At 40.0% G+C, this 25,012-nt stretch overlaps 1 protein-coding gene across 1 annotated transcript in view; it reads left to right on the forward strand.

Moving 5' to 3' along the window:
- The window catches only part of washc5 (WASH complex subunit 5), a 61,272-nt gene that overhangs the window by 26,935 nt on the left and 9,325 nt on the right, over positions 1 to 25,012 (forward strand). Inside the window, exons 13-23 of the mRNA XM_048529660.1 lie at positions 784 to 859; positions 3,255 to 3,365; positions 5,133 to 5,273; positions 5,919 to 5,999; positions 8,188 to 8,289; positions 8,896 to 9,075; positions 12,270 to 12,394; positions 19,760 to 19,922; positions 20,775 to 20,877; positions 21,896 to 21,975; positions 24,791 to 24,894. Of these exons, the coding sequence (XP_048385617.1) occupies positions 784 to 859; positions 3,255 to 3,365; positions 5,133 to 5,273; positions 5,919 to 5,999; positions 8,188 to 8,289; positions 8,896 to 9,075; positions 12,270 to 12,394; positions 19,760 to 19,922; positions 20,775 to 20,877; positions 21,896 to 21,975; positions 24,791 to 24,894 (1,266 nt within the window). The remainder of the gene's footprint in view (positions 1 to 783; positions 860 to 3,254; positions 3,366 to 5,132; positions 5,274 to 5,918; positions 6,000 to 8,187; positions 8,290 to 8,895; positions 9,076 to 12,269; positions 12,395 to 19,759; positions 19,923 to 20,774; positions 20,878 to 21,895; positions 21,976 to 24,790; positions 24,895 to 25,012) is intronic.

The following is a 25,012-nucleotide window of genomic DNA, read 5'->3' on the forward strand; positions in this document are numbered from 1 at the left end:
AGTAGTGAGAGCCAGTCCTCTTTCTCATCTGTATAGCCATAAAGGAATAGTTCTTGAGGCCAAGGACAAATTGGCCACTTATACTACCAAGAGATAACAAGGTGTAGAGCTGGATGAACACAGCAGGCCAAGCTGCATCGGAGGAGCAGGAAAGCTGATGTTTTGGGCCTAGGCCCGAAACGTCAGCCTTCCTGCTCCTCTGATGCTGCTTGGCCTGCTGTGTTCATCCAGCTCTACACCTTGTTATCTAAGATTCCCTAGCATCTGCAGTTCCTACTATCTGTTATACTACCAGGCATGCTTGGCAGTGCAAATGTTAAGATCTTGTATGCTAAAGTAGATAGAATGTGCACAACAAAAGAAAACTGAAGAAATTGTTGGTTCAAGTTATTGGTAATAGAGAAGTAAGCAAGAGACATGCTGTAGACATTCAGGAACTTTCTATCCTCTCAAAAGTGTTGTGTATTGCTCTGATGCAAAGACAATATCCAAGTTTTAGACAAAATGTGAAACGTCAGCAATGTTGTTGGAAGCCCAAAAAGTTGAATAGATGAAATTCAAAATGATGAATGGCCTTGGGAAGTCTTTGGCCAAGCGAATTTAACTCCTGAATTCTATAAAATTATTTGTGGTCATGTGGGTGACTGGTAATGGTTTCCTTTTTATGTACCCAATTTAGTTGTTGTTTCAATTCTCTGACCTTTACCAGCACCAGTCAAACTGTGCATTGCTGTAGTTAATGTGTCTTTGAGTAATGACCGATATAATACTACTTATCTGCAGCTACACAACTATTATGCAAGAAGGTATTCGAGTCAGTCCTTTCATGGTAACCAAACTTAAGGCAACATTTTTAAAGGTAAGTGGAGAGGAGTCAGAAAGCAGCATAGTCCAGAAATGATTCAGCTGTTGAATTGATCAAATTACATGATGAATGAGTGGGCTATTCTTTGGTAATGAGTGTGTCCTAAAACAGTTGGGTCACTGGGAAATCTCATTTAATTCTGTATCATGGAAGTTTCCATGAGGAATGACAATTCTATTAGTTTTTATTAGAAGTTGAACTCTCCCACATCATTATCCATCTTTCTTTTCAATTACTCTTTGTCTTGTATCTTACGGGTAGCCTGTGCCCAGATTTGTTATTTATTTCAAATTTTGGGGAAATTGTGGTTGTTCAGACTAATATTCTGGAGACATGGCTTTGAATCCCATCATGGCAAACAGCGCAATTTGAGTTCTGTTTATAAAATCAATCTGGAATTCCAAAAAGCTAGTATAATGATGATGACCGTGTAACCATTGTCACTTGTCTTAAGCCTTCTGCTTGCAATTGTCCTATTAGGAAAGGAGATCGGCTATCTTTACTTGTGACACGAGACCCTCAGCAATGTGGTTGGTTTTTTTCACTGCCCTCTGGCTCTGTAGGCCATTTCAATTAGTTCGAAGGCAATGAGAGATGGGCAGCAAATGCCAAAATCATCATCATGTAAAAGAATAAAAATGCCTTGAGACGAATAACATGCTCAGGTTGCCTGTCCTTTGCTGGGGCAAAGCAGCTATTACCTATAATGAACCTTATACCCGGATGAGCAGAATAGCAAGACTAACCAGATAAAATCTGAAAGAACTGCGGATGCTGTAAATCAGAAACTAAATGCAGAAATAGCTGGAAAAGCTCAGCAAGTTTGGCAGCATCTGAAGAGAAATCAGAGTTAACATTTCAGATCCGTGATCCTTCCTCAGAACGGATGGCAGCTGGGTAAATGTCGTGTTTTTATGCAGACGATAGGGTGGGGACAAGGAGTGAACTATAGGTGATTGGGGATAGACCCCAAAGAGAGGGAAGAACAGTTGGACAGAAAACAAGTGGATAACAATCTGGCTAGGAGAGTGAATAGTTATTGGAGACTCTTCGTGGCTAAAAATGGCTTGTGTGTAATAGCAGACTGTGATCATGGCCTTGTCTGTGGGGGTGGGGCTAGGGTATAGGTGAGTTCAAGGCCTAAAGTTATTGAACTCGATTATTGAGTGCAGAAGGCTGCAGGGTTCCCAAGCGGAAACAGAGGTGTTGTTCTTCCAGCTTGTGCTCAGCTTCGCTGGTGCACTGCAGTTCTGCGAAGTACTCACTAAGTCTCTGCTTTGTTTCCCTGAATTTTTCACATCACCTACGTTCTGTCCACAAAAATGACCATGAACTTTCAGTTGCCCGCCACTTTGACACACTGTCCTGTCCCCTGGCCAATATCTCTGACTGGGGTTTGCTGCAGTGCTCCGCAAAGCTCAGCATAAGCTGGAAGAACAACATCTCATTTTCTGTGGGGGCACCCTGCAGCTGTCAGGACTCTATATAGAGTTTAATGACTTTAAGACTTGAACTCTCCTATGTCTGAGACCCCACCTCCACTTACCAAGCCTTGTTGTCACATTGTCATTTTTAGCCACTAACAGTCTCTGTTAACTGCTATTCACCCTTGTAGCCGGATTGTTATCCATTCCTTTGTCTGTCCAAATACTCTTTTCTCTCCTTTTGGGCTCTATCCCTAATCACCTATTGGTTACTGCTCACCCCCACCCTATTGTCTGCATTTTAAAAAAAACCCAACATTTTCCCAGCTAATATCAGTTCTGAGGAATGGTCACCAGACCCGAAACGGTAAAACTGATTTCTCTTCACAGATGCTGCCAGACCTGCTGAGCTTTTACAGCTATTTTTGTGTTTGGGCCGAACCAGAACATTATTGAACCAATATAAGTTCCACCTTTTGTATTCCACCCAGCTTGATATTTTTTAAAAAAAAGTTCTATTAGTGTTCTCATTTTACTTTTGTACCCGCCTCAACTTTTAATGTTTTGTGTCCATGAGATCCTAAATTACTGTGCTTCTTGTACAGTTCTAAACTGCTTAGCAGATGGGGAAAAGAAATCTGAATCTGAATGGTTGAAAGAGGTTGACTTCTCATTTCCGTGCTGAACTCCCTCTGCTACAGCTTTTTGCCAACGCAGTCAGTCAGTCATTGCCCATTTACAACTTTTTCCATCAATTTGTGCTACCAACTGTATCCCCTAACTGTGTTCACAACACTTGATTCCTTCATTGTAAGGAACATCTTAAGGCAATAAATACAAGCCTTTCAAGTGGTGCCCATTTTCTGAAGATTTTTTAAAATACAAAATCTGTATTATTGATACATCTGAGATTTAATGATTGAGAAGTTTTTTACGTTGATAGATAATTTGTTCTGTTGCTTCAGTTGGCATCAGCCCTTGATCTTCCACTGATGAGAATTAATCAGGCCAATAGCCCTGACCTTCTGAGTGTGTCCCAGTATTATTCTGGAGAGCTGGTCGCCTATGTTAGAAAGGTGAGTCGTGTGAGCTGAAATGAATGTCCACTTTGTCCTTTTGAATTATGACAGTTAGCTGTGCACTTTAAATACAGAGCTGTATACTTCAATTTCCCCGTAAACTTACACCAACACAGAAATTCTCTTGAGTACATCCGCCCTTCATCTCCCCAATATTCCTGTGTGCACTCTTTCTCTTGTGCGTGCTCTTTCTTTTTGTTTCCTCCCTATTAACTCCGTCAATGCCTTTTTATACCTGGTATTTATACAAGTTCCGTACTTGAACCTGGGATCATTTAACATGACTACAATAGGTTCGGCCATCATCGTCAGATCTGGCTCAATCGCATCAAATTTTGTTAAGCTTAGTTCTCCTCTGCTTAACAATGTTTGATGATTCTACGTAATAAAGTTGACTGTAGGCTCCTTTTAACTTTTACTGCCAGCATTCTCCTTATGTTCTTACTCCCTCACCTCAACTCCATCTGCAAGAACCTCCTGGATTCCTTGTGTCACCAGTAGACCATCTGTTTGCTTCCATTTTGCACAGAGTCAGAATTTTGCCTCCTGCTTTAGCCCTGCACCTTTTGTCTTTCTTTTTCTCCATTTTACCCTACCTTCTACCATACAGTGATCTGTCACGTTGTATTTGAGACCTCCCGTTGAGTTCCCAGTGTCATTTCTGTTGAACTCCTTACTAATCTCCTTACCTTTCTGTGCTATCTTCTATTGTAAATGTTTCCATCTTGGACATCATTTCTTGCCCCTTTCAGAACTGCTGTTCACATGCCACCATTGCCTCTATAAAAGAAGACATCAGCTTTGATTTCTGTCAGTAATTCTGTATCCATCTTCTGTTTCCTTCCTCAACCATATCAGGTTGAACTGACTTTTTGGAAACCCTGTATCCTATTGGATTCTAGGTTGGAAACTCAATCTCCCTCCATCACAAAGATCATGTACCATTGGCTTAGTGATGTTTGCTGCTTTTATATCTACATGCAGTCTATCTGCTGCTGAAATCTTAATTCATGGTTTTGTCTCTTCTAACCTTGCTGTTGACCTCTTCTTCATTTGTGGCCTATCCAAAATTCTGTTGTACATATTTAGTGCCACATCAGGTTGCAATTAATTATCATTTGTGACCTTTGCTGTTCCACATTGCTAGATTTAAGTTCTGTTTTGTTTCAATCACTTCATGACCTTGCCCCTCTTTATTCTTGTACTTCAATCTCACCCTGTGATCGCTACTCCTGAGTCACTGCCTACCCCAGCTCTTCGATCATCCATGCACTCTCTCCCCTTAGGTCAATAGTGGATTATTTGTTAGCCATCTAGTTCCCACCACTCCCGAAATCTGAGCCTAATCTTCTCTACCTATTGAAACTCTTCCTTTTGATAAAGATTTAGGTTATTACTCACCTTCAAGTTTCATGCCCATTTTCCCTTAATTCTCTGAAGCACCTTGAGAGGATTTTTATTTTATGTTGAAGAAGTTGTAGAAATTCAAGCTGCTGCTGTTTTAGTTAGTTCAATAGACATTTGTCCCATCCAGTACATCTTGTTCATCATTTGTCTGACAGCATGATTGTTTGTTTGCTTATTTTCATGTTGATTCCATGTTTAGCTTGAAATTAGGTCAAGCTTTTGAATTGAAATTTTAAGCAATATGGCACATTAATATGAATGAAAAACCTTGTGCTTATTCACTGACAATGGTGGTATCACTGGAAAATGTAACAGCAGTTTTTAAAAATTGTCAACTCTCTTTGTTTGCTGCTCTAGGTTTTGCAGATTATTCCAGAAAGTATGTTTACATCCTTGGCAAAAATTATCAAGCTGCAAACACACAGCATTATGGAAGTGCCAACTCGATTGGACAAGGACAAGCTGAAAGACTATTCCCAGCTTGGTGCAAGATATGAGGTAAGAGGGGATAGTGGATTTTGAATAGGTCAGGGGGTATCTAGAGGCCATTGGTGTTCACTGAATGGAATTCATGCTGGGGGGCTCTTGCTCTGTTTTTGTTGACATTGTTGGTACAACTAAAGCAGGGTGGTGAAAAAGGCATTAAAACTCTTTAATGGCACCTCATAATTAGGCTGCAAATGCAGATTTCTTGTGAATCGGACTCTGCTGTTTTTGTAATGTTTCTGAATTGAGTTGTAAAAGGGTTTCCGTCTTTGCCAAATTTTGGTGCATTGCTTTTTTCTTGTTTCAAAACATTATTTACAGGTGCTCTTATAGCAACAATGACTTTGATTTTCTTTTTCTTCCTTACAACTTTCCTCAAGCAATGAAAGAATTGCTGGTCAGTTATTTTTTTGTTAATACAGTGCCCTCTCTTAGTCGAAGTAGTATGTATTTGATCCAAATTAACCAGCACACTTAGTATTCCTTTTGATAAAGCCCCTCAAAACTACATTAAATTATTGGTGTTAATTATGAGTTAGGACCTCACGTGAATATGGTGAATGTTCACCGATAGCACATGTCAAAAGACCAACAGGTAATTAAAATGGTCATGTACTTTTTTTTAATCATTATTTCTCCCTTTCTCTTTGCTCAAAGGTTGCAAGACTTACTCATGCAATATCAATTTTCACTGAAGGCATTCTCATGATGAAGACTACCCTTGTTGGCATCATCAAGGCAAGTGAAAATGTTTGAAGATATATTTTATTGTGGTGGAGATTTGAGGTTCTTTGCATTCTAGTTTCTAAAACAAGAAGATTGTTCATTGCTTCAGCTGTTATGAGTGACTTGGGCTCTGGCAGTCCGTGATCAAACGTACAAGGGTCATAAATATTTAATTCAAATGTTTCTGGGTGCTTTCCAGGGCCAATGTTTAAACTAGTATCTCTGCAACTAGATGGTGCAATGTGAGGGGAAAGGGGAGTATTTATAGATAATCTCAAAGGGCAAAAGTTTTGGCTTAATCGAAGCTTCTTCAAAAAAATTCCCAACAGATAAGTATATTCTGTTTTGTACCTTTAATTGTATGCGTGAAATGTGAACAGAGTGGATTGAGTTAGGAGAAGGTGTTTTAGTTATTAGCTTCATTAAAAGTAAACAAACACTTGAAATGAAAAGCTCTTATTGTCACTTTTTTCAGAATAAAGTCAGCTGTGTGTTATTACCTCTGCTTTATTGCTTCTCGCTGTGTGATTCATAACTTCTGTTGTGGGGAGAATTCAGAGGCGACATGTCCTTGCGCTGCTTTTGTCAGATAGTTCTTATTCCTTTGTCACCTTAGATTGGGGGAAAGGTGTAATCGCTGACTGCATGATGTACGAATCCGGTACCATGTTGCATTGGATTAAGTTCTCTAAACTCTGTGTACTTGTACGTGCTGTTTTAATGACACTTCATTGAAAGATCAAACTGTGGCAGTACTATGAAGTATCTCACAAATTTGATGGAAGTAACTAATTATAAGGTGACATTGAAGCAAGGTTTGTGGTGCTGTGCCATGTAGTGACAATACGTGGATTTGTAGCGGTCACGTACACACGGTTCCTGACCACTGTGTAGCTTGATGCTGAGAAGCTGAGTATTTTGTTATAGGGAGGTGGATAGATGATGTAACTTGCAAAGCAATTTTCTTGCGCTCTCAAAAAAAATGTGAAAGAAGAGAAGCTTGGATGTGGGTTGCTTTCTCATCTTTTTGTATTAATAGTGATACAGATAGAGGGCAAGTTGTAAAATGCATTTAATTTTCTTTTAATAAGACTATAACTTCAAATAATGCACTTACTTGGAGAAACATTCAGAAAAATGTATGACTCATGATTTGCATTTAAAAGGTAGTTCACAAATTTTAGAATCCAACACTCTCTCCAGTAATTTTGTTCACCAGCCTTAAAGGTGGGTGGGGGAATTTCATTGAGTATTGCAGTTTTTTAAAAACCAAATCTGTGGACCAAGAAATTTCAGAAATAAATAACAAGAACTAGAATGATTGATAGAGCAGGCTGATAAATCTTCAAGTTGAAAAGGCTGCGCTATCATCCATAAATATCACTACCAAACTAGGTAATCCACCAATGCCAATTTCACTGTTTTGCATGGTCTTTCCAAACATTCACTTGATGTGACCTCTTTAAATCCCCAGACTTAGTGTATCCCTGTTTTGATGGGTATGAGAGGATGAAAAGGCAGGTCTTCTCTAATTAAAAATAGACATAACCTAAAAGAGTAGCACACTTGGGCTGTGTCCACCAACAAAAATCAAACATCAGCACTGATAGGATTGTTATGGTTGTCAGACATCAGTTGGAGTTCCACAATTGTCTCAGAGCTTGCCACCCCAAAATTTCATCTTACAGCCCTGCTGCTGATCTGATCTCTTAGCTCAGGAAAACCTGCCTTGCACTTTTTTCCCCTTCAAACTATCAGTTTCATTGTTTTCATTTGGTGATATCCCAAATGTTCAGTCAGATTTGCTTGGCTAATGATGTTAGTAAGGAGGATGTTGAGAGAAGGCGATTTTCCAGGAGAACACTAAGTAAAAACCAAAAGAACTGCAGATGCTGTGAATCAAGAACAAAAACAGAAATCACTGGAAAAGCTTAGCAGGTCTGGCAGCATTTATGGAGAAAAGAAATCTGAGCCAACGTTTTGGGTCTGGTGATCCTTGCTGAGAACTCGGGTCACCAGATCTGAAACGTTAACTCCTGATTTTTTTTAAAATTTCTCCACAGATGCCGCCACATCTGCTGAGCTTTTCCAGTGACTTCTCTTTTCGTTCTCAATTTTACAGGGGAATTTAGCACTAAGTTATTTTTTTCAGGAGAGTTTAGAATTACAAATCCTTTTTCCTGTTTTATATTTTACATAGGTGGATCCTAAGCAATTGCTGGAAGATGGCATCCGGAAGGAATTGGTCAAAAGGGTTGCCTTTGCTCTTCACAAAGGGCTCATTTTTAACCCAAAAGCTAAGGTGAATGGATGTGACAATTGTGCAGTGTAATGTTTGTTCTTGCTTTAGAATTTTGGACCAGGCATTGGAAGGATTCTTTTTAAAAAAAAAAAAAAAAATTTCTGATCTGGAAAAGTATAACATTTGTAGGGAAGGATGACTGAGCCCCACTAACTTGTCACCCACAACCTTGAAGTCAGTGTGCCTCTCTCGAAAGGCATGCAGAAGTGGATTTAGATATTCATAGGTCATGTGGTTATAAGTGTGTTGTAGCCATCCCTTTATAAATCTGTGAAGAATAAATTTGTTAGTTTTTAGGTGGAGACTGTACACTGGGGGGGAAAAGGAAAATGGGCCCACGTCCTATTTTCACAGTTGAAATCATCATTTATTTTTCTAGCAAAACTTGTTATTTCAGATGGCTGCACATAATTAAGTTCAGAGAACTTACTTCTGACTTAGACTTCAGTTCGTACTTGAATATTTTTGTTATCCAGAATTTCTAACTTTTGAGTGTAGAGAATCTTAAGAATTTATTCAAAATCCAGCAGTGAAGTGAGTTCATTATTATGATCTATAGAAAACGTGTTTTACAAGCTTCAAAAACTTGGTGTTGCTCTAACACAGACTAGTGAACTGATGCCCAAACTGAAAGAGATGGCTGCCACGATGGATGGATTCTACCGTTCGTTTGAATACATACAAGATTACGTCAGCATTTATGGGCTGAAGATATGGCAGGAGGAGGTGTCTCGTATAATCAACTACAATGTGGAACAAGAGTGTAATAATTTCTTGAGGACAAAGGTAATTCCCAAAGAAATCCTAAATTAGCATAACTACTTTTGCGTCATTTTTGCTTTTTAAATAATTTTAATTCCTTTTACCCCATGTTTTTGCTCTGCCATGCTCAGTCCTTTTTGTTTGCCTACCTGATGCTACTGCAGCTGTGGCCACTTGGTGAAAGTGATACATGTGTGTCCATGTCTATTCCAGGAAATGAGTTAGTGAAAGAAGGCATGGGAATTAATCTTTACTTGGCTTCGTATTTATTTACAATGTTGTAACGGACACTGGAGGATTGTTGTGCCTTTCTAGTCCTATTACTCCATGGTCACAATAAAAAGCAAAAATACTTATTCTAGTTACCAAGGTGATCACTTAAATACCTTGCGTATATTAGATTTTAAACAAGTTCTATTAGCCAGATTTCCTAAATGTAGGTATTCATTTGTTACCAAATCAAAATTTAACCAATTATAGCTTCTTTATTGAATGACATGTGCAGTCAGTAAAATAGAAGTATAAATGGTTGTTTCTCTGAAACAGTCCCAAAATACACGTTCTCATTGCTGTCACAGGAGAAAAATAACAGATCTGTGCAGAGAAGGATGAAATGTAGAAGGGACCGCAACCGAATCCTGTTGGGCTTTGTAATTGCCTTATTTTTCTAAAAAAACCTTCAATTTTCTTTTGTGAAAGAATGACTTCAAGTGTTTCCAAAGCTGGAAAATAGTTCCATTTTTCCAAAATCCTTCGAAAACTTGAATCATCCAAGCAACATTAAATATGAAGTGTCCTTGCAACAACAGAGTGAATCTTTATTCAGTGTTACCATTTATTTACAGAGCAAAACACTGTATGCACATGCCTCCTAACTTAAATGCCCCACAGTTTAATAAGTGTCTCCTTTATGTTTGTTCCAGTTAAATTCCAATTAATGGTCTCTGCCTACATCTGATCAAACACAATTGATAGACTTTTAAGACATCTTTGAGAATTTGTGCACAAGGGTGTTCTTAAGTATATGCTGCAGGTCAAGTATCAAAAGGTGCTCTTAATTTTAAGCTCAACATTTCAACCTGCAGGAGGGGCCTCTTATGGCTGTGTGGTAGTATCCCTACCCTTGGACCAAGAGACCCAAGTTCAAGTCCTACCTGTTCCAGAGGTGTGTGAGAACATCTGTTAACTGGTTGATTAGGAAAACCTGTTCAACCTGCAGGACTTTAAAATGACCATTCTTTTGCTATGAGCTTCTAAAAATATTGTTACCATGTGGCCTGCTTTGTATTGCATCTAACCTCTCGTTTTGAACCAGTGACTAGTTTTACTGCTGAATTAATTTTTCAAAAGATATTATAAGCTAGATGCTGAAAGAATCAATTGCTATTTTGAGGTATTGTTGGGTCACTGATTTGAGATGCGGCATGGTATGTTTAGCTAACTTGAACTTGTAATTTCCAAAGCTTTCCACCAATGACAGTTCCCTCATGTCACTTCTGGGTCTACTGCAAACTGGTAGAAGGTGGTTGCTGGGAAAGGACTAACCACTCTCATATGAGCACTAGGATGGTGCAAAGACAGCAAGCTGGGCTCTGATCTCCTTTGTCTGGCAATTCTTATCGCGCTCTTTATGGTTGAGATGATTTTAATTCTCAAGCTTTAAAAATTCATAATTTTTGTAAAATTGTGCATCACTATTATAGGGTGTATTTCTGTGTTGGTACAAACTGGTTAAGATTAGTGACTATGTTTTTTTATAAAAACATTCTTTCATGGGCTGTGGATTTGCTAAAAAACTCAATCTGTTGCCCACTTGTTAATTGCCTTTGAACTGAGTGGCATGCTAGGCCATTTCGGAGGGAAGTTAAGAGTTAACATCATTATTAATCACATGCAGGTCAGACAAGGTGAGGACAGAAAATTTCCTTCCCTAAAGGACATTAGTGAACCAAGAGATTTTAATTCCATTCGCTGATGCTCACCGTCATGGTCACCATAATGGAGACTAGCTTCATATTCCTGATTTTTATTAATTGAATTTAAATTCCACCAGCTGCCCTTGGGCGTTTTAAATCCATGTACCCAGAGCATTAGACTTGGCCTCTGGACTATTGGTTCAGTAATGTTTCTTGGAAACGTGATGATATAAGATCCCACACGCAGGCTAACTTCAACCTAATTGCAGTTACATTTCAAACACATTGGAATTCCTGGGCAGTCCACGTAAGTTTGTTTCATTTTCACATTCTGGTTCTTGGGAAATCGGAGCCCAGCTCGCTGTCCTTGTGCTCTCATTAAAATTGAATATTAATTCCTGAGGCATAGAGGTCTACACAGCACTCAAAGAAAATGCATGCAAACATCGTTGTCTTTGATCTTGATGTAGTCTATAATCAGCGATATCACTCCCGGTTTTGTTATATATTGCCGAATCTATTGAGGTGTGACCTTAGACAGCCATTTTAACATTGAGAAAATAATTTGGGAATTAAGCATTAGAAACATTATAGTAGCATGATTTAAGCCATTCAACCCTTTTTGAGTTTATTCCCCATTGATTCCTTTACCCCTAACAACTATATCTAACTTTTTCTTGAAATCATTCAATGTTCTGGCCTCAAACAATTGCGGTGGCAGAGGATTCAACACTGTGAATGGAGAAATTTCTCCTAGGTCCTAAATGGCCTACCCTGCATTCTTAAACCGTGACCCCAGTTCTGGACTTGCTAGTCATCAGGAACATCCTTCTTTCATTTACCCTCTGTAGTCTTGTTAGAATTTTGTAGGTAGAATGCTGGAGAATTAATGGAAATGAGAAAATCTTAGTCACATTAGTTGTGTCTACTTGTAATAAAGAATGATAAGTGAATATTAATACTGTATAAGGAAATTGAAAATATTAAATCTGTCTGTTAACATTCGGGGAAGTTACATTCTTGGAGAAATGCATTTTCCATAATGTGCTTTGGGACTTAGCAACTAAACTTGATTTGGACCATTAAATTTCAAAAGTCTTCCATATATTTTTCCACTCAGCTTTACATTTTCACTTGAAAATGGGATGGACTCCATGTCTATATTTTAAATAGTTAATAATTTTGAAATACTTCTCAGGGCAGCAGCTGAATCCTAGTTGATGAACCAAGAAAAGGTCAAGGCTTTGATTTTGAAATTTTCATTTTTTATCCACAGATTTTTGTTTTTTCGTTTTCTTATAGATTCTAGACTGGCAGAGCATGTACCAGTCCACGCATATTCCCATTCCTAAATTCCAACCGGTTGATGAATCTGTGACGTTTATTGGTCGGCTTTGCAGAGAAATTCTAAGAATCACTGACCCCAAGTGAGTGTGTTTCTTTAATATAATCTCTTGTCCCATTGCCATAATAGTCTCTGAGCATCTTTTGTTTTTGTTTGAGGATCAGAATAACAATGAACTGTTATTGGGAAATCAGGAGGTTAGACTCTTCAGCGCAAGAAGATTGACTGACTGACTGACTAAATTGAGGTTGGACTGCCAAGTCAAGGTTTTCCTCCCCAGTTAATTTGACCCTGAGCCAGGCAATGTTTTGACCAATATTAAACCAGGCAGTGTTCTTCCAAACTGACTGCTGGAGGGTATCACAGTGTACCCTACTTAAGTTTTTTTTTTGTGCATCTTAAATTTCCCTCATTTTCACTGAATCATGTTCTGTTTCTAGGCAGCACTTTCGGAAGGGATTGGTTGGTTGAGGGCATGAAGAAGCTGCAGGTTTAAAACCATGGGTAATAAATAGAGAGCCCTCCATTATTCAATAGCAACTTGATCCTTTCACTTCATCTCATATAGCGTAATCACCGGTGCTCCCTCTTTCAAGTGGATGTGTTTGTTTGGGTGCACGTGTGTGAGATGACTAGTTTCTATTTTTCTCTTGGCTCGTGGTCTAAACATTCAGCCTGCTTCCAGGGAAAGTTGGAAGAGGAGACCATGCACCATTTTTTTCCCCGTCAACTCTCTTCCTCTGCGTCTTCCATTTGGAGATTTCTATGATATCCAGTTGGTACCTTCCCAGGGTGTGGTCAGCAATGTCTCATGAATTTTAGTCTCCTGTCCTTGAAGCACCATTTCTCTTTTCAACAGTATATTTCTCATTCGGATATGGCTTACTCTGAATGACCTTCTGAAGTGGCACACTGTACCTCTCAGTTGTATCAGATTACTTCAGTTCAGTAAAGCTGGCCCACAACATCATCTTGGGAAGGAATGGAATGACATGAAAGGCTATTGATGCCCACATCCAAGATTGCATTCTAATCATTGACCTGAAAGATGGGGTTTTTTTTCCCCCTCTACTAATGAGTATTCCTTGTATTAATCAAAAGTGGCAGTTTTTAAGATTTTCTTTTATGGAGTGCTTTTCATTACCATTAGCTGCCTGAAGCATATTAGAACCAATGAATTAGTGTAGAAATAACTTGCTGCAGGTCAGAAAGAGGTTGAGCAATGAGTGTTGCTCTCATTGAAGTTCTAAGTGCATAACCCAGGTTTCATTCTGATTTTTTTTCATAATATTGCACCTTTCTCTCTGTGCTGGCTCTATACTGGGCTGTTTGGCATCCTTCTGTGCTGTGATTATTCTCCGACTACTTAATAAGGTTTACATTGTGTATCGTTTACATCAGTCATTTGCATCAGGATGGTATTATGCCTCCTCTAACACTTCAAGTATAAATCAGGTACAGTAAAATAATAGTAAACGGAGTATGCTGGTTGTGAAAAATACATGTCAACTTTCTTCCTCACTTCTGCTGACCCATTGTGATGGGTTCTTGAATATCTAAGGACTGATGTTATGACTTAAACATCTTTTCGCATAGAAAGTGCTTCAGTTTGTCAATTTTGGTAATGGAATAATTGAAGACAAATAAGATGCCAAATGTAGATTGAATCAGAGGCTTTTGGGCCCATCCTTAAATTATGGACCAGCATGGAGTCGATGGATTGATTAGCATCCTGTTGTTTTGTAATACTCTGTGGCTGATTCTGTGTACGATTTGCTGTAGCAGGGTTAATTAGGCTATCAATGAAAGGAACATAGAACATAGAAGATAGAACATTACAGCACAGCACAGGCCCTTCGGCCCGCGATGTTGTGCCGACCTGTCATACCAATCTGAAGCCCATCTAACCTACGCTATTCCATGTACGTCCATATGCTTGACCAATGACAACTTAAATGTACTTAAAGTTGGCGAATCTACTACCGTTGCAGGCAAAGCATTCCATACCCTTCCTACTCTCTTCGTAAAGAAACTACCTCTGACAATTGTCCTATATTTTTCACCCCTTAATTTAAAGCTATGCCCCTCGTGCTCGCTATCACCGTACCTAGGAAAAAGGCTCTCTCTATCCACCCTATCTATCCCTCTGACTATTTTATATGTTTCAATTAAGTCACCTCTCAACCTTCTTCTCTCTAATGAAAACAGTCTCAAGTCCCTCAGCCTTTCCTTGTAAGACCTTCTCTCCATACCAGGCAACATCCTAGCAAATCTCCTCTGCACCCTTTCCAAAGCTTCCACATGCTTCTTATAACGTGGTGACCAGAACTGTACGCAATACTCCAAGTGCGGCCGCACCAGAGTTTTGTACAGCTGCAGCATCACCTCATGGTTCCGGAACATGATCCCTCTATTAATAAAAGCTAAAACACTGTACGCCTTCTTAACAGCCCTGTCAACCTGGGTGGCAACTTTCAAGGATCTGTGTATATGGACACAGAGATCTCTCTGCTCATCTACACTACCAAGAATCTTACCATTAGCCCAGAACTTTGCCTTCCGGTTACTCCTACCAAAGTGCATCACCTCACCCTTGTCTGAATTAAACTCCATTTGCCACCTCTCAGCCTAGCTCTGCAGCTTATCTATGTCTCTCTGCAACCTACAACATCCTTTGTCACTGTCCACAACTCCACCGACCTTGGTGTCGTCTGCAAATTTACTAACCCATCCTTCTACGCCCTCATCCAGGTTGTTTATAAAAATGACAAACAGCAGTGGACCCAACACCAACTCTTGCAGTACACCACTAGTAACTGGTCTCCAGGATGAACATTTCCCATCAACCACCACCCTCTGTCTTCTTTCAGCAAGCCAATTTCTGAACCAAACTGCCATATCTCGCACAATCCCATTCCTCCACATTTTGTACAATAGCCTACTGTGGGGAACCTTATCGAAAGCCTTGCTGAAATCCCTATACACCACATCATCCGGTTTACTCTCATCTACTTGTTTGGCCACCTCCTCAAAGAACTCAATAAGGTTTGTGAGGCATGACCTACCCTTCACAAAACCGTGCTGACTATCCCTAATCAAATTATTCTTTTCCGAGATGATTATAAATCCTATCTCTTATAACCTTTTCCAACACTTTTTACCAACAACTGAAGTAAGGCTCACTGGTCTATAATTACCAGGGTTGCCTCTACTCCCCTTCTTGAACAGGGGAACCACATTTGCTATCCTCCAGTCTTCTGGCACTATTCCTGTAGACAATGACGAGTTAAAGATCAATGCCAAAGGCTCGGCTATCTCCTCCCTGGCTTCCCAGAGGATCCGAGGATAAATCCCATCCGGCCCAGGGGACTTATCTATCTTCACCCTCTGAAGGATTTCTAATACCTCTTCCTTGTGAACCTCAATCCCACCTAGTCTAGTAGTCTGTATCTCAGTATTCTCCTCGACAACATTGTCATTTTCTAGAGTGAATACAGTTGAAAAATATTCATTTAGCCCTTCCCCTATCTCCTCTGACTCCACACAACTTACCACTACTATCCTTGATTGGCCCTAATCTTACTCTTGTCATTCTTTTATTCCTTAAATACCTATAGAAAGCCTTGGGGTTTACCCTGATCCTATCCGCCAACAACTTCTCATGTCTCCTCCTGGCTCTCCTGAGCTCTCTCTTTAGGTCCTTCCTGGCTACCTTGTAACCCTCAAGTACCCTAACTGAGCATTCACATCTCATCCTAACATAAGCCGCCTCCTTCCTCTTGACCAGAGATTTCACTTCCTTCATAAACCATGGCTCCTGCACTCTACAGCGTCCTCCCTGCCTGATAGGTACATACTTATCTAGGACACACGGGAGCTTTTCCTTGAATAGGCTCCACATTCCTAATGTGCCCATCCCCTGTAGTTTCCTTCCCCATCCTATGCTCCCTAAATCTTGCCTTTCCCCCAGCTATAACTCTCGCCCAGTGGTATACACCTATCCCTTTCCATCACTAAAGTAAACATAATAGAATTGTGATCGCTGTCACCAAAGTGCTCACCTACATATCTGGAACTATGCGGAGGCCTATAGAAAACTTCCAACAGGGTGACCGCTCCTTTCCTGTTTCTAACCTCAGCCCATACTACTTCAGTTGACGAGTCCCCAAACATCCTTTCTGCAACTGTAATACTGTCCTTGACCAACAATGCCACACCTCCCCCTCTTTTACCATCTTCTCTGTTCTTACTGAAACATCTAAATCCTGGAACCTGCAACAACCATTCCTGTCCCTGCTCTATCCATGTCTCCGAAATGGCCACAACATCGAAGTCCCAGGTACCAACCCATGCTGCAAGTTCACCCACCTTATTCCGGACGCTCCTGGCATTGAAGTAGACACGCTTCAAACCAACTTCTTGCTTGCTGGTGCCATCTTGTGTCCCTGAAACTTTATTTCGGACTTCCCTACTCTCAACCTTTTCTATACTCGAACTACAATTTTGGTTCCCATCTCCCTGCTGAATTTGTTTAAACCCACCTGAATAGCCTTAGCAAATTTCCCCCCCAGGTTATTGGTGCCCCTCTGATTCAGGTGAAGACCATCCTGCTTGTAGAGGTCCCACCTATCCCAGAAAGAGCCCCAATTATCCAAGAAACCAAAAACCTCCCTCCTGCACCATCCCTGCAGCCACATGTTCAAATCCTCTCTCTCCCTATTCCTCGCCTCACTAGCACATGGCACGGGCAACAAACCAGAGACAACAACTCTGTTTGTCCTAGCTCTCAGCTTCCATCCTAGCTCCCTGAATTTCTGCCTTAAATCCCCATCTCTCTTCCTACCTATGTCATTCGTGCCAATATTGACCACGACTTGGGGCTGCTCCCCCTCTCCCTTAAGGATCCCAAAAACACGATCAGAGTCATCACCAATCCTGGCACCTGGGAGGCAACACACCAACCGTGAGTCTCTCTCGTCCCCACAGAACCTCCTATCTGTCCCCCTAACCAAGGAGTCCCCAATGACTAATGCTCTGGTCCTCTTCCCCTTCCCTTCTGAGTAACAGGGACAGACTCTGTGCCAGAGACCCGTGCCCTACTGCTTTCCCCTGGTAAGTCGTCCCCCTCAACAGTATCCAAAACGGTATACTTATTGTTGAGGGGGATCCCTGCACTGCCTGCCGGTTCCCTTTCCGGCCCCTGACTATAACACATCTGCCTTTTTCTTGTACCTGAGGAGTGACCACCTCCCTGTAACTCCACTCAATAACCCCCTCTGCCTCCTGAGTGATCCGAAGTTCATCCAGTTCCAGCTCCAGTTCCCTAACGCGGTTTTCAAGGAGCTGGAGTTGGGTGCACTTCCCGCAGATGTAGTCATCAGGGACACCAGTGGTGACCCTTACCTCCCACATTTTGCAGGAGGAACATTCAATTGCCCTGACCTCCATTCCCATTATTCTAAATTCCCGAAGAGACTATTGAAAAATAAAGAATAAACTAGTTACCTTAACCAATCTGGCGCACAGAACCTTTTTTTTGGTTAGAGGAGGAGAATGGGTGGGAGACACTACCCGAGTAGCGTTTTGGGTAACGCAACCACACAAATATATTACCTCACTTAGAGATTTCTACTCAGTAATAATACTCGACAATGAATCCAGCAAAATGCCTGTATACCACACATCTAATACTGTGCTTTGCATCATTCAGCCTTAAAAGTACTGAATTCTTTGTGAAGTTTTCCAGGACATTAGCTTTTCAAGAATGATCATGTTAGAAAGTGATCATTTTATAGTTTGGGTCTGTGCAGCTAGATAAGGAATGAAATCAGCTGTTTGTACAGGAGGAAGAGAATTGGAAGGGGATTCTTTAATTAGAGGAATGGACAGGTGTTTCTTTGGGTATAAATGTGACTACAGGATGCGTTGCTACATACATGTTGTCAATGTCAATGACGTTGCAGAACAACTGCAGCAATTTTTTTCTGGGGCACGATGAATAGCCAGTGACTTGCGTTGGAAGGGAGATGAGGTCCTGAATGCAGAATTCATGAAGCTATGAAGGAGCATAAAAGGCAGGATGTATAAAGCAGTCGTCTCAGAATCAGGAGAATTGATTGACTGAACACATGGTTAGAAAACTGGTTCTGGTGGTAGAACAACAGATTTTTTTTTGACTCCTTGGAATCCATTCTGGGGCAGTTGGGACCTGTACAAATTGGTCTGAGTGAAATAAGTTGGCAGACTTACTGGTGCTATCAGGAAAGGTTTAAACCAGATTGGCAGTGGATGAAAACATAAGCTGGAGCTTTGATTCTAAGGAAGGAAATCTAGTAAAAGGGTGTAGAAGAGTGACAAGCCAAAGTAGAAGACAAACAGAACAATGACAAGCATCAAACAGGATCAAAGTGAAGATAGAATTAATAACCACTAGTCTGGAGTTTCCATTTGGGTTGCAATGGCTGAATATCTCAGATGGCCACCCTGCGGTGGGAATACATCATGGCAACTCTGCTTAACAATTGGCCTGCATCAGAATGTAACCTCTCCACGAATCAGTGGCATTGGGTAGAGCTATCATAATGTAATTGTTCAGTGACTGGTCTGAAGCAAGTGCACCCTATAAAGTCATTGAAGTAAACTACTTTCCATTTCAAAGTTGTTCATTTTATTGCAGCAGCGGAAGAAACAGGTGAGTCACTGACTTCTTTTGGCAGCTGGTTACAGGCCTAACATACCAAGGGCAGATCAATTTGACTGAATTCCCTTTAAATAATTTTGGAGTAATTTATAAATCCCCCAGAGTAAATCTTCAACTTGTGTTGATCAGTGTGAAAACAGAATAAGGTTTTTGGACATACAGGACTAAGATGACAAACTTTTTCACTCGAAGTGTTGTGTATCTTTGGAATTCCCTATCTCTGAGATTTAAGGATGTTCAGCCATTGAGTATTTTCAACTGAGGTCAGTAGATTTTTGGTATCTAGGTAAATTAAAGGACATGGGATAGTGTCGGAGATGAAGCTGAGGCAGAAGCTCAGTCATGATCTTATTGAATTGTGGAATAGGCTTGAGGGCTAAATGGTCTCGACTCCAGATTGTAGTTTTAGGCTCTTCTGTCATGAACTCTGGCTTAATTTGACCACGGTGATGAACTGGTAGAAACTCAGTGTGATGTGGCCAGTTTTGTAGGCATGGAGTGCTTTGGGCAAGATCACTTCTAAATTGTGGTAAAAGATTGCAGAAACTCGACACAAATGGGCAAAATTTGAATTTTAAGTTTCCAAATTTTTCTGGCTATTTCAGTTGAATCATTCATTTGATGCTGATAGCTGAGGGGAAAAAAATGGAATCTTCAGGCCTGTGCTCTAGTTGAGTCATTTTCAAACAGCACTGCTTCTTTTAAAGTGCAGAAAGATAATGTTTAGTTTGCTTTATTTTGACTTAGAGTGACCTGCTACATTGACCAGATAAACACATGGTATGACATGAAGACTCACCAGGAAGTGACCAATAAACAACTGTTCTCTGAAATCCAGAATTCCTTGGGCACATTTGGGCTGAATGGTCTGGATAGGCTGCTCTGCTTCATGATTGTTAAAGAGATCCAGGTAGGTAGCCCTGCTGTAGGTATAATGTTCAAGCATTATTATTTTAGTACTTGCGCAAACCTGTACTTATGTCAATGATTGGCTGAGTGTGAATATTTATGCTTTTTAAGGCAATTTTTCTTTATAGCTTGTACAAGGAATAGTGATTTTCTTCTTACTACTGCTTTCATTAGTTTTTTTTCTGTCTGAACCAGTTTTTGGCAGTTATAATGCTGTATTTAGCGTTCAGGGTTTGAAAATGAGACTGCCCTTCTGACACATGTACACACATGCTGTCTACTCCACAGTACCTCACAATAAAATCAAGTGCTTATCTGATCAACTCATGGCTAATTTTAATACTATGCAGGTACTCACTTCTGACAAGTGCACAAGAAACTGACTTGAGTGTTGTTGTTCATTCACGTTTTAAAACCTATGTCCATCATTGCAAGGTCATTTGAAGCGCTTACTTTATTGTCAGATAACGTTAGGATAGTTGAACATAAAATAAGACATGTCAAGCCATGTTGGGTTGGGAAAGGCATGATATTTAGCCTTGGGCTTTGTCATGATGCTGAGGAAATTCATAATGGGAATATAATTTAAACTTCTGAAATGATGAATGAAGTAAGTAACTCTAAGTTTGGTTATTTGAGCTACATGAGAAAAAGACATCACCAAGCAAGATCAAGGCAGGTGGGGTCATTTTAGCTCTGCATACCCGCACGAAACCAATCAAACTGGCAGGATATTTATCTGCTGATTGTGACATTCCTGTAGTATTTAATTTGAATTTGCTGACCTGATTAGGTGAGAGAGGGCAATGAAATTATTAACTCTGGTTTTATGAAACAAAATTATATTTTATAGATTTTCCTGGGTATGCTTCATAGAAACGTGCTGCGGGACAAGGCTGTAATGGACACGATTAAACCCTTTCAGATTCATTTAAATCCAGTAAAAGGAATCGTAGGTAAGTCATTTCACAAGGGAAGGCATCCAGAGCGTGTTCTCTATGGCAGCACCTGGCATTATCTCTTCTACCCAATTCTTGTGGTATTATGTTCATTGTTATTTAATTTTTGTTGTCTGTAGGTGGAGAAGTAATTTGGAAAGCATGGATAAAAAGTTTTTTTAAAAGAACTATTCATTCTTATAGTAGAAGATCATGGGAATTTTTTGAGATCTATTAAATTACTTGTCAACAGTCAAAATTTGTATTTGACATCTCCTGCTTGTCTGAAAAGCTAAATTTCAGATTTTTGTGGGAGTACAGAAAGATGTTGATTTTTAATTTTAGTTACATCCCTCATTTCCAACCATGCACCAGTCTGTTTTGGGATGGAAAGTAAAGCCCATTTACATGAGAGCATTGAATCCATATGTGGATTTCGTCCTTCTCCGAATGACGCTTTCCAAATTATTGAGGCTTTGGCTGAAAAATCTCTTCACACTTCAGGAACATGTCATCTCAAGAATGAATTGCTGAGGTCTAACAAGATTCAGCCACATTTTCAAGTTAGAATAGGCAAGAGCAAGAAGCTGCAAAATTAAACTGATCTTGTGTTTTTGTGTGATGTTTAGCTCCAAGTGCACCCTGAACAGAGACTGGTGTTGAGCTATCGATCATAATTTTAAAATTTCAATAGTTTTGAACTAACTAATGGATGAGATGTCACTTACTGAGTTCTGTTGTTTTGCTGGATGTTTTACTGAAACGCTGAAGGAATAAAACAATTCTATCAAATTGCCCCCATAAATTCTGCTTTCTTACTGGCTCCTTCAGTATGCCCCACTGAAGAGTCAGTGGGTTAAGTTGTTTACTGCTTCAAGAGGTGAGGGATCATGGTAACCCTTGTGTATATAGAGAAAGCTTGGGAGAGTAAAGGTATGAAATAAATATGAATGGAACATACTTTAAAGAAATAAAGCACAAATCTCCCATTTGTGAATGGCTCACTGTATTGCAATTTTCATTCCATTAATTTTAGCAAATTCAAGCAAAGTATATTCTGCGGCAGTACAGAAAACCCAGAAGATCTGGTCATCTTACCAAGATTCCATTCTAAAGGTACTGTCCTTATATTCAGATATACCAGATATGTTGGGTTTTCTATTTGAGTTTTGCTTTGTGTTCTGGAACTTTGTTTTAAGGTGTATGCAATTTTAAAAGTGAGCTCTTAATTGGGAATATAGTGTTGAAGCAGCATTTTGCTTTGACACAGTGTGAGTTTATGATTTTGCAATCACCAACCTTATTAATCGCGTCAATCTCCTTATTCTGTCTGGCAAAGCAGGTAAAGATGCAAATCTTTATAACAAAAAGCAGAGAAGAAATGAGGTGAAATAGCGTAGAACTGTTGTGAAGTTTTGTTAATGCATGCGTTTATTCATTTATTCATTTGGTAAGTTATTTTATCTTACTGCCTTTGGCTATGAGTGAGACACCTCTGTTTGAAGGATCTTTGCCTTTCATTTTTTTTTAAGTTTCGGTGCAAGGATGGGCAGCCAAAGTTTAGGAGCTTCACTGAAGTGGCTCCCTGCTCGTTTGCAGTAGGTTGCTAAAAATTAAAGTTTTTTAACTGGAGAGTGAGATTGTCATGTACCACCTGCTTGTACTAAAGACAGGTTGGAAATAATGAACAAAGTTACTTTGGGGCAACATAGTGAGTTGTCACGCTGAATGCTGTTTCTAAAACATTGCTTCTTTCACATCCTTTGGATGGTCCCAAACATTTTGTAGCTAGCTATTTTGGACAAGAAAACAAAATGTTGCATATGCTAGAAATTTGGAAAAATAAACAGAAAATACTCAAAATAGGCAGCAGGCTAATCAGTATCTATTGAGACAGAAATATTTCCAGGTTGACATCAAAAGACTTCTCAATCTACAGATGCTCCATCACTTGCTGGGAATTTCCAGCCATCAAGTTTGTATGTAATTTAGAATCATAGAGATTTACAACACAGGAGAAGACCCTTCAGGCCAGTCAAAAACAACCATTTAACTATTCTAATTCCATTTTCCAACACTTTGTCTGTAGCCTTGAATACCTTTTGGCATTGCAAGTACGTTTCTAAATACATAAATGTTACGAGGGGTTTCTCTCTCTACTACCCTTTTTACAGGCAGTGAGTTCCAGATTTCCACCACACCCTGTGTGGGGGAGAAAAATTTCCTCTCATCTGACTTACTGATCAACACTCCTACATTGAAGTCTTAGTTATGTACGTGTACCGCAAATGGTATGTGTCCCAACACTGACCCCTGTGGGACCCCACTGGACAGAGACTTCCAGTGGGGGAAAAACACCTGTCAACCTCTGATAACTACCATTCAGCCAACTGGAGATCCAATTTGCCAAATAGCCTTGGATCCCATGGGATCCATCAGTCACCCTTATCAAAAGTCTCATTGAAGTCCACAGCTACAGGGATCTGGGTTCGATTCCACTTTTGGGTGACTGTCTGTGTGAAGTTTTCACGTTTCCCTGTATCTGCGTGGGTTTCCTCTGGATGCTCCAGTTCCCAGTGCAAAGATATGCAGTTTGGATGGATTGGCCGTTCTATGTTTCTCATGGTGTCCAAAAATGCGTAGGTTAGGTGAATTAGTCATGGGAAATGCAGGATTTTGGGGTAGGAGGCAGATCTTGGTGCGATAATCTTTGGAGGGTCAGTGCAGCTGAATGGCCTGCTTCTGTCCTATAGGGATACTGTTATCCAATGTAGATTAATTCCGTCCCTTTAGAATTGCTTTCCACCAACAAGGTTACGCTGATCCTGGTTTATCCCATGCTTCTTCCCTGAATATTGGTACATGTCTGCCTGTCTGTCAGTCCTCTTGCACCTGTCCTGTGGAGAGAGAGAAGCACGTATCCTCCTATTTGCTCACTCGCCTCACTGAAAAAGAAGTGTAAAGGCATACAACACCAGGTGATAGTCCTCCTGACGAAAGAGCAGTGCTTCCAAAGCTTGTGATTTCAAACAAACCTGTTGGACTATAACCTAGTAGGTAACTTCTGACTTTGTCCACCCCAGTCCAACACCAGCACCTCCATGTCACAAGTGCAGTCGTGATTTAAACCAACTTTGCAGAGCTTCTCTTGTTTTTATCTCACTTGGCTATGGTTTAGAAGGCAGTACTTTGCTGCTTGAGATTGTGAGGAATTATGTCAGATGTAGGTCACATATATGCAGGCTGTCTTTGTGAGTGGCACCACGAGCTGTTAAAGTAACAGCACTGAAATTGTGGATCATTAACACAACCTTTGGACTGTGATTTGAGATAGATGTCAATCTGCAATGCGTGTGTGGCTTTGGTGAGTAATATTTTACACAAATATATGCAATGAATTAGAGAAGGTTTTTGTGTGGCACGGTGGGGGTGATGAATCATGGAAGCAATTTTTGATACCTTGATGCTGTTTTCTGCAATGTTGAATGTGTCATTTGGAGACTTGAGTCAAAATCTATTCACTTAGACAGAGGTGAACTGAGAGAGCCGGTTATAATGTAAAATATTCTAAAGCCTGGTTTGCATATCATAAGATAACAAATTTGTTAATGCACTTGCCTATAGTTAATTAAAACCATATGGAATTGCTACATTGGAAGAATTTGAAACTAATCAGTTAAATTTGCTGATAATAAAATGTGAGGCTGGATGAACACAGCAGGCCAAGCAGCATCTGTGCTCCTGAGATGCTGCTTGGCCTGCTGTGTTCATCCAGCCTCACATTTTATTATCTTGGAATCTCCAGCATCTGCAGTTCCCATTATCTCAGTTAAATTTGCTGCTAGGTTTATCAATACTTATATCCTGTAACAAAATGCCCTCATTCTGTTTTGTTGTTTAGCTATGGGATTGATCTTGTCTTTATTTTTAGGTGGGACAGATGCAAATATTAAGACAGCAGATTGCCAATGAACTGAGCTATTCATGCAAGTTTGACTCAAAACACCTTGCAGCAGCATTGGAGAATCTCAATCAGTAAGAACACTTGCCATTCTGTGTTTACAAACAGGAATGCTTATATGAGCACAGAATTTCACAGTCCCTTACACACAACTTCTATCTGACAATGTTATTTAAATCATTCAGTGGCTCC

The sequence above is a fragment of the Stegostoma tigrinum genome, chromosome 5 (assembly GCF_030684315.1).
Source record: "Stegostoma tigrinum isolate sSteTig4 chromosome 5, sSteTig4.hap1, whole genome shotgun sequence".
NCBI lineage: Eukaryota > Metazoa > Chordata > Chondrichthyes > Orectolobiformes > Stegostomatidae > Stegostoma > Stegostoma tigrinum.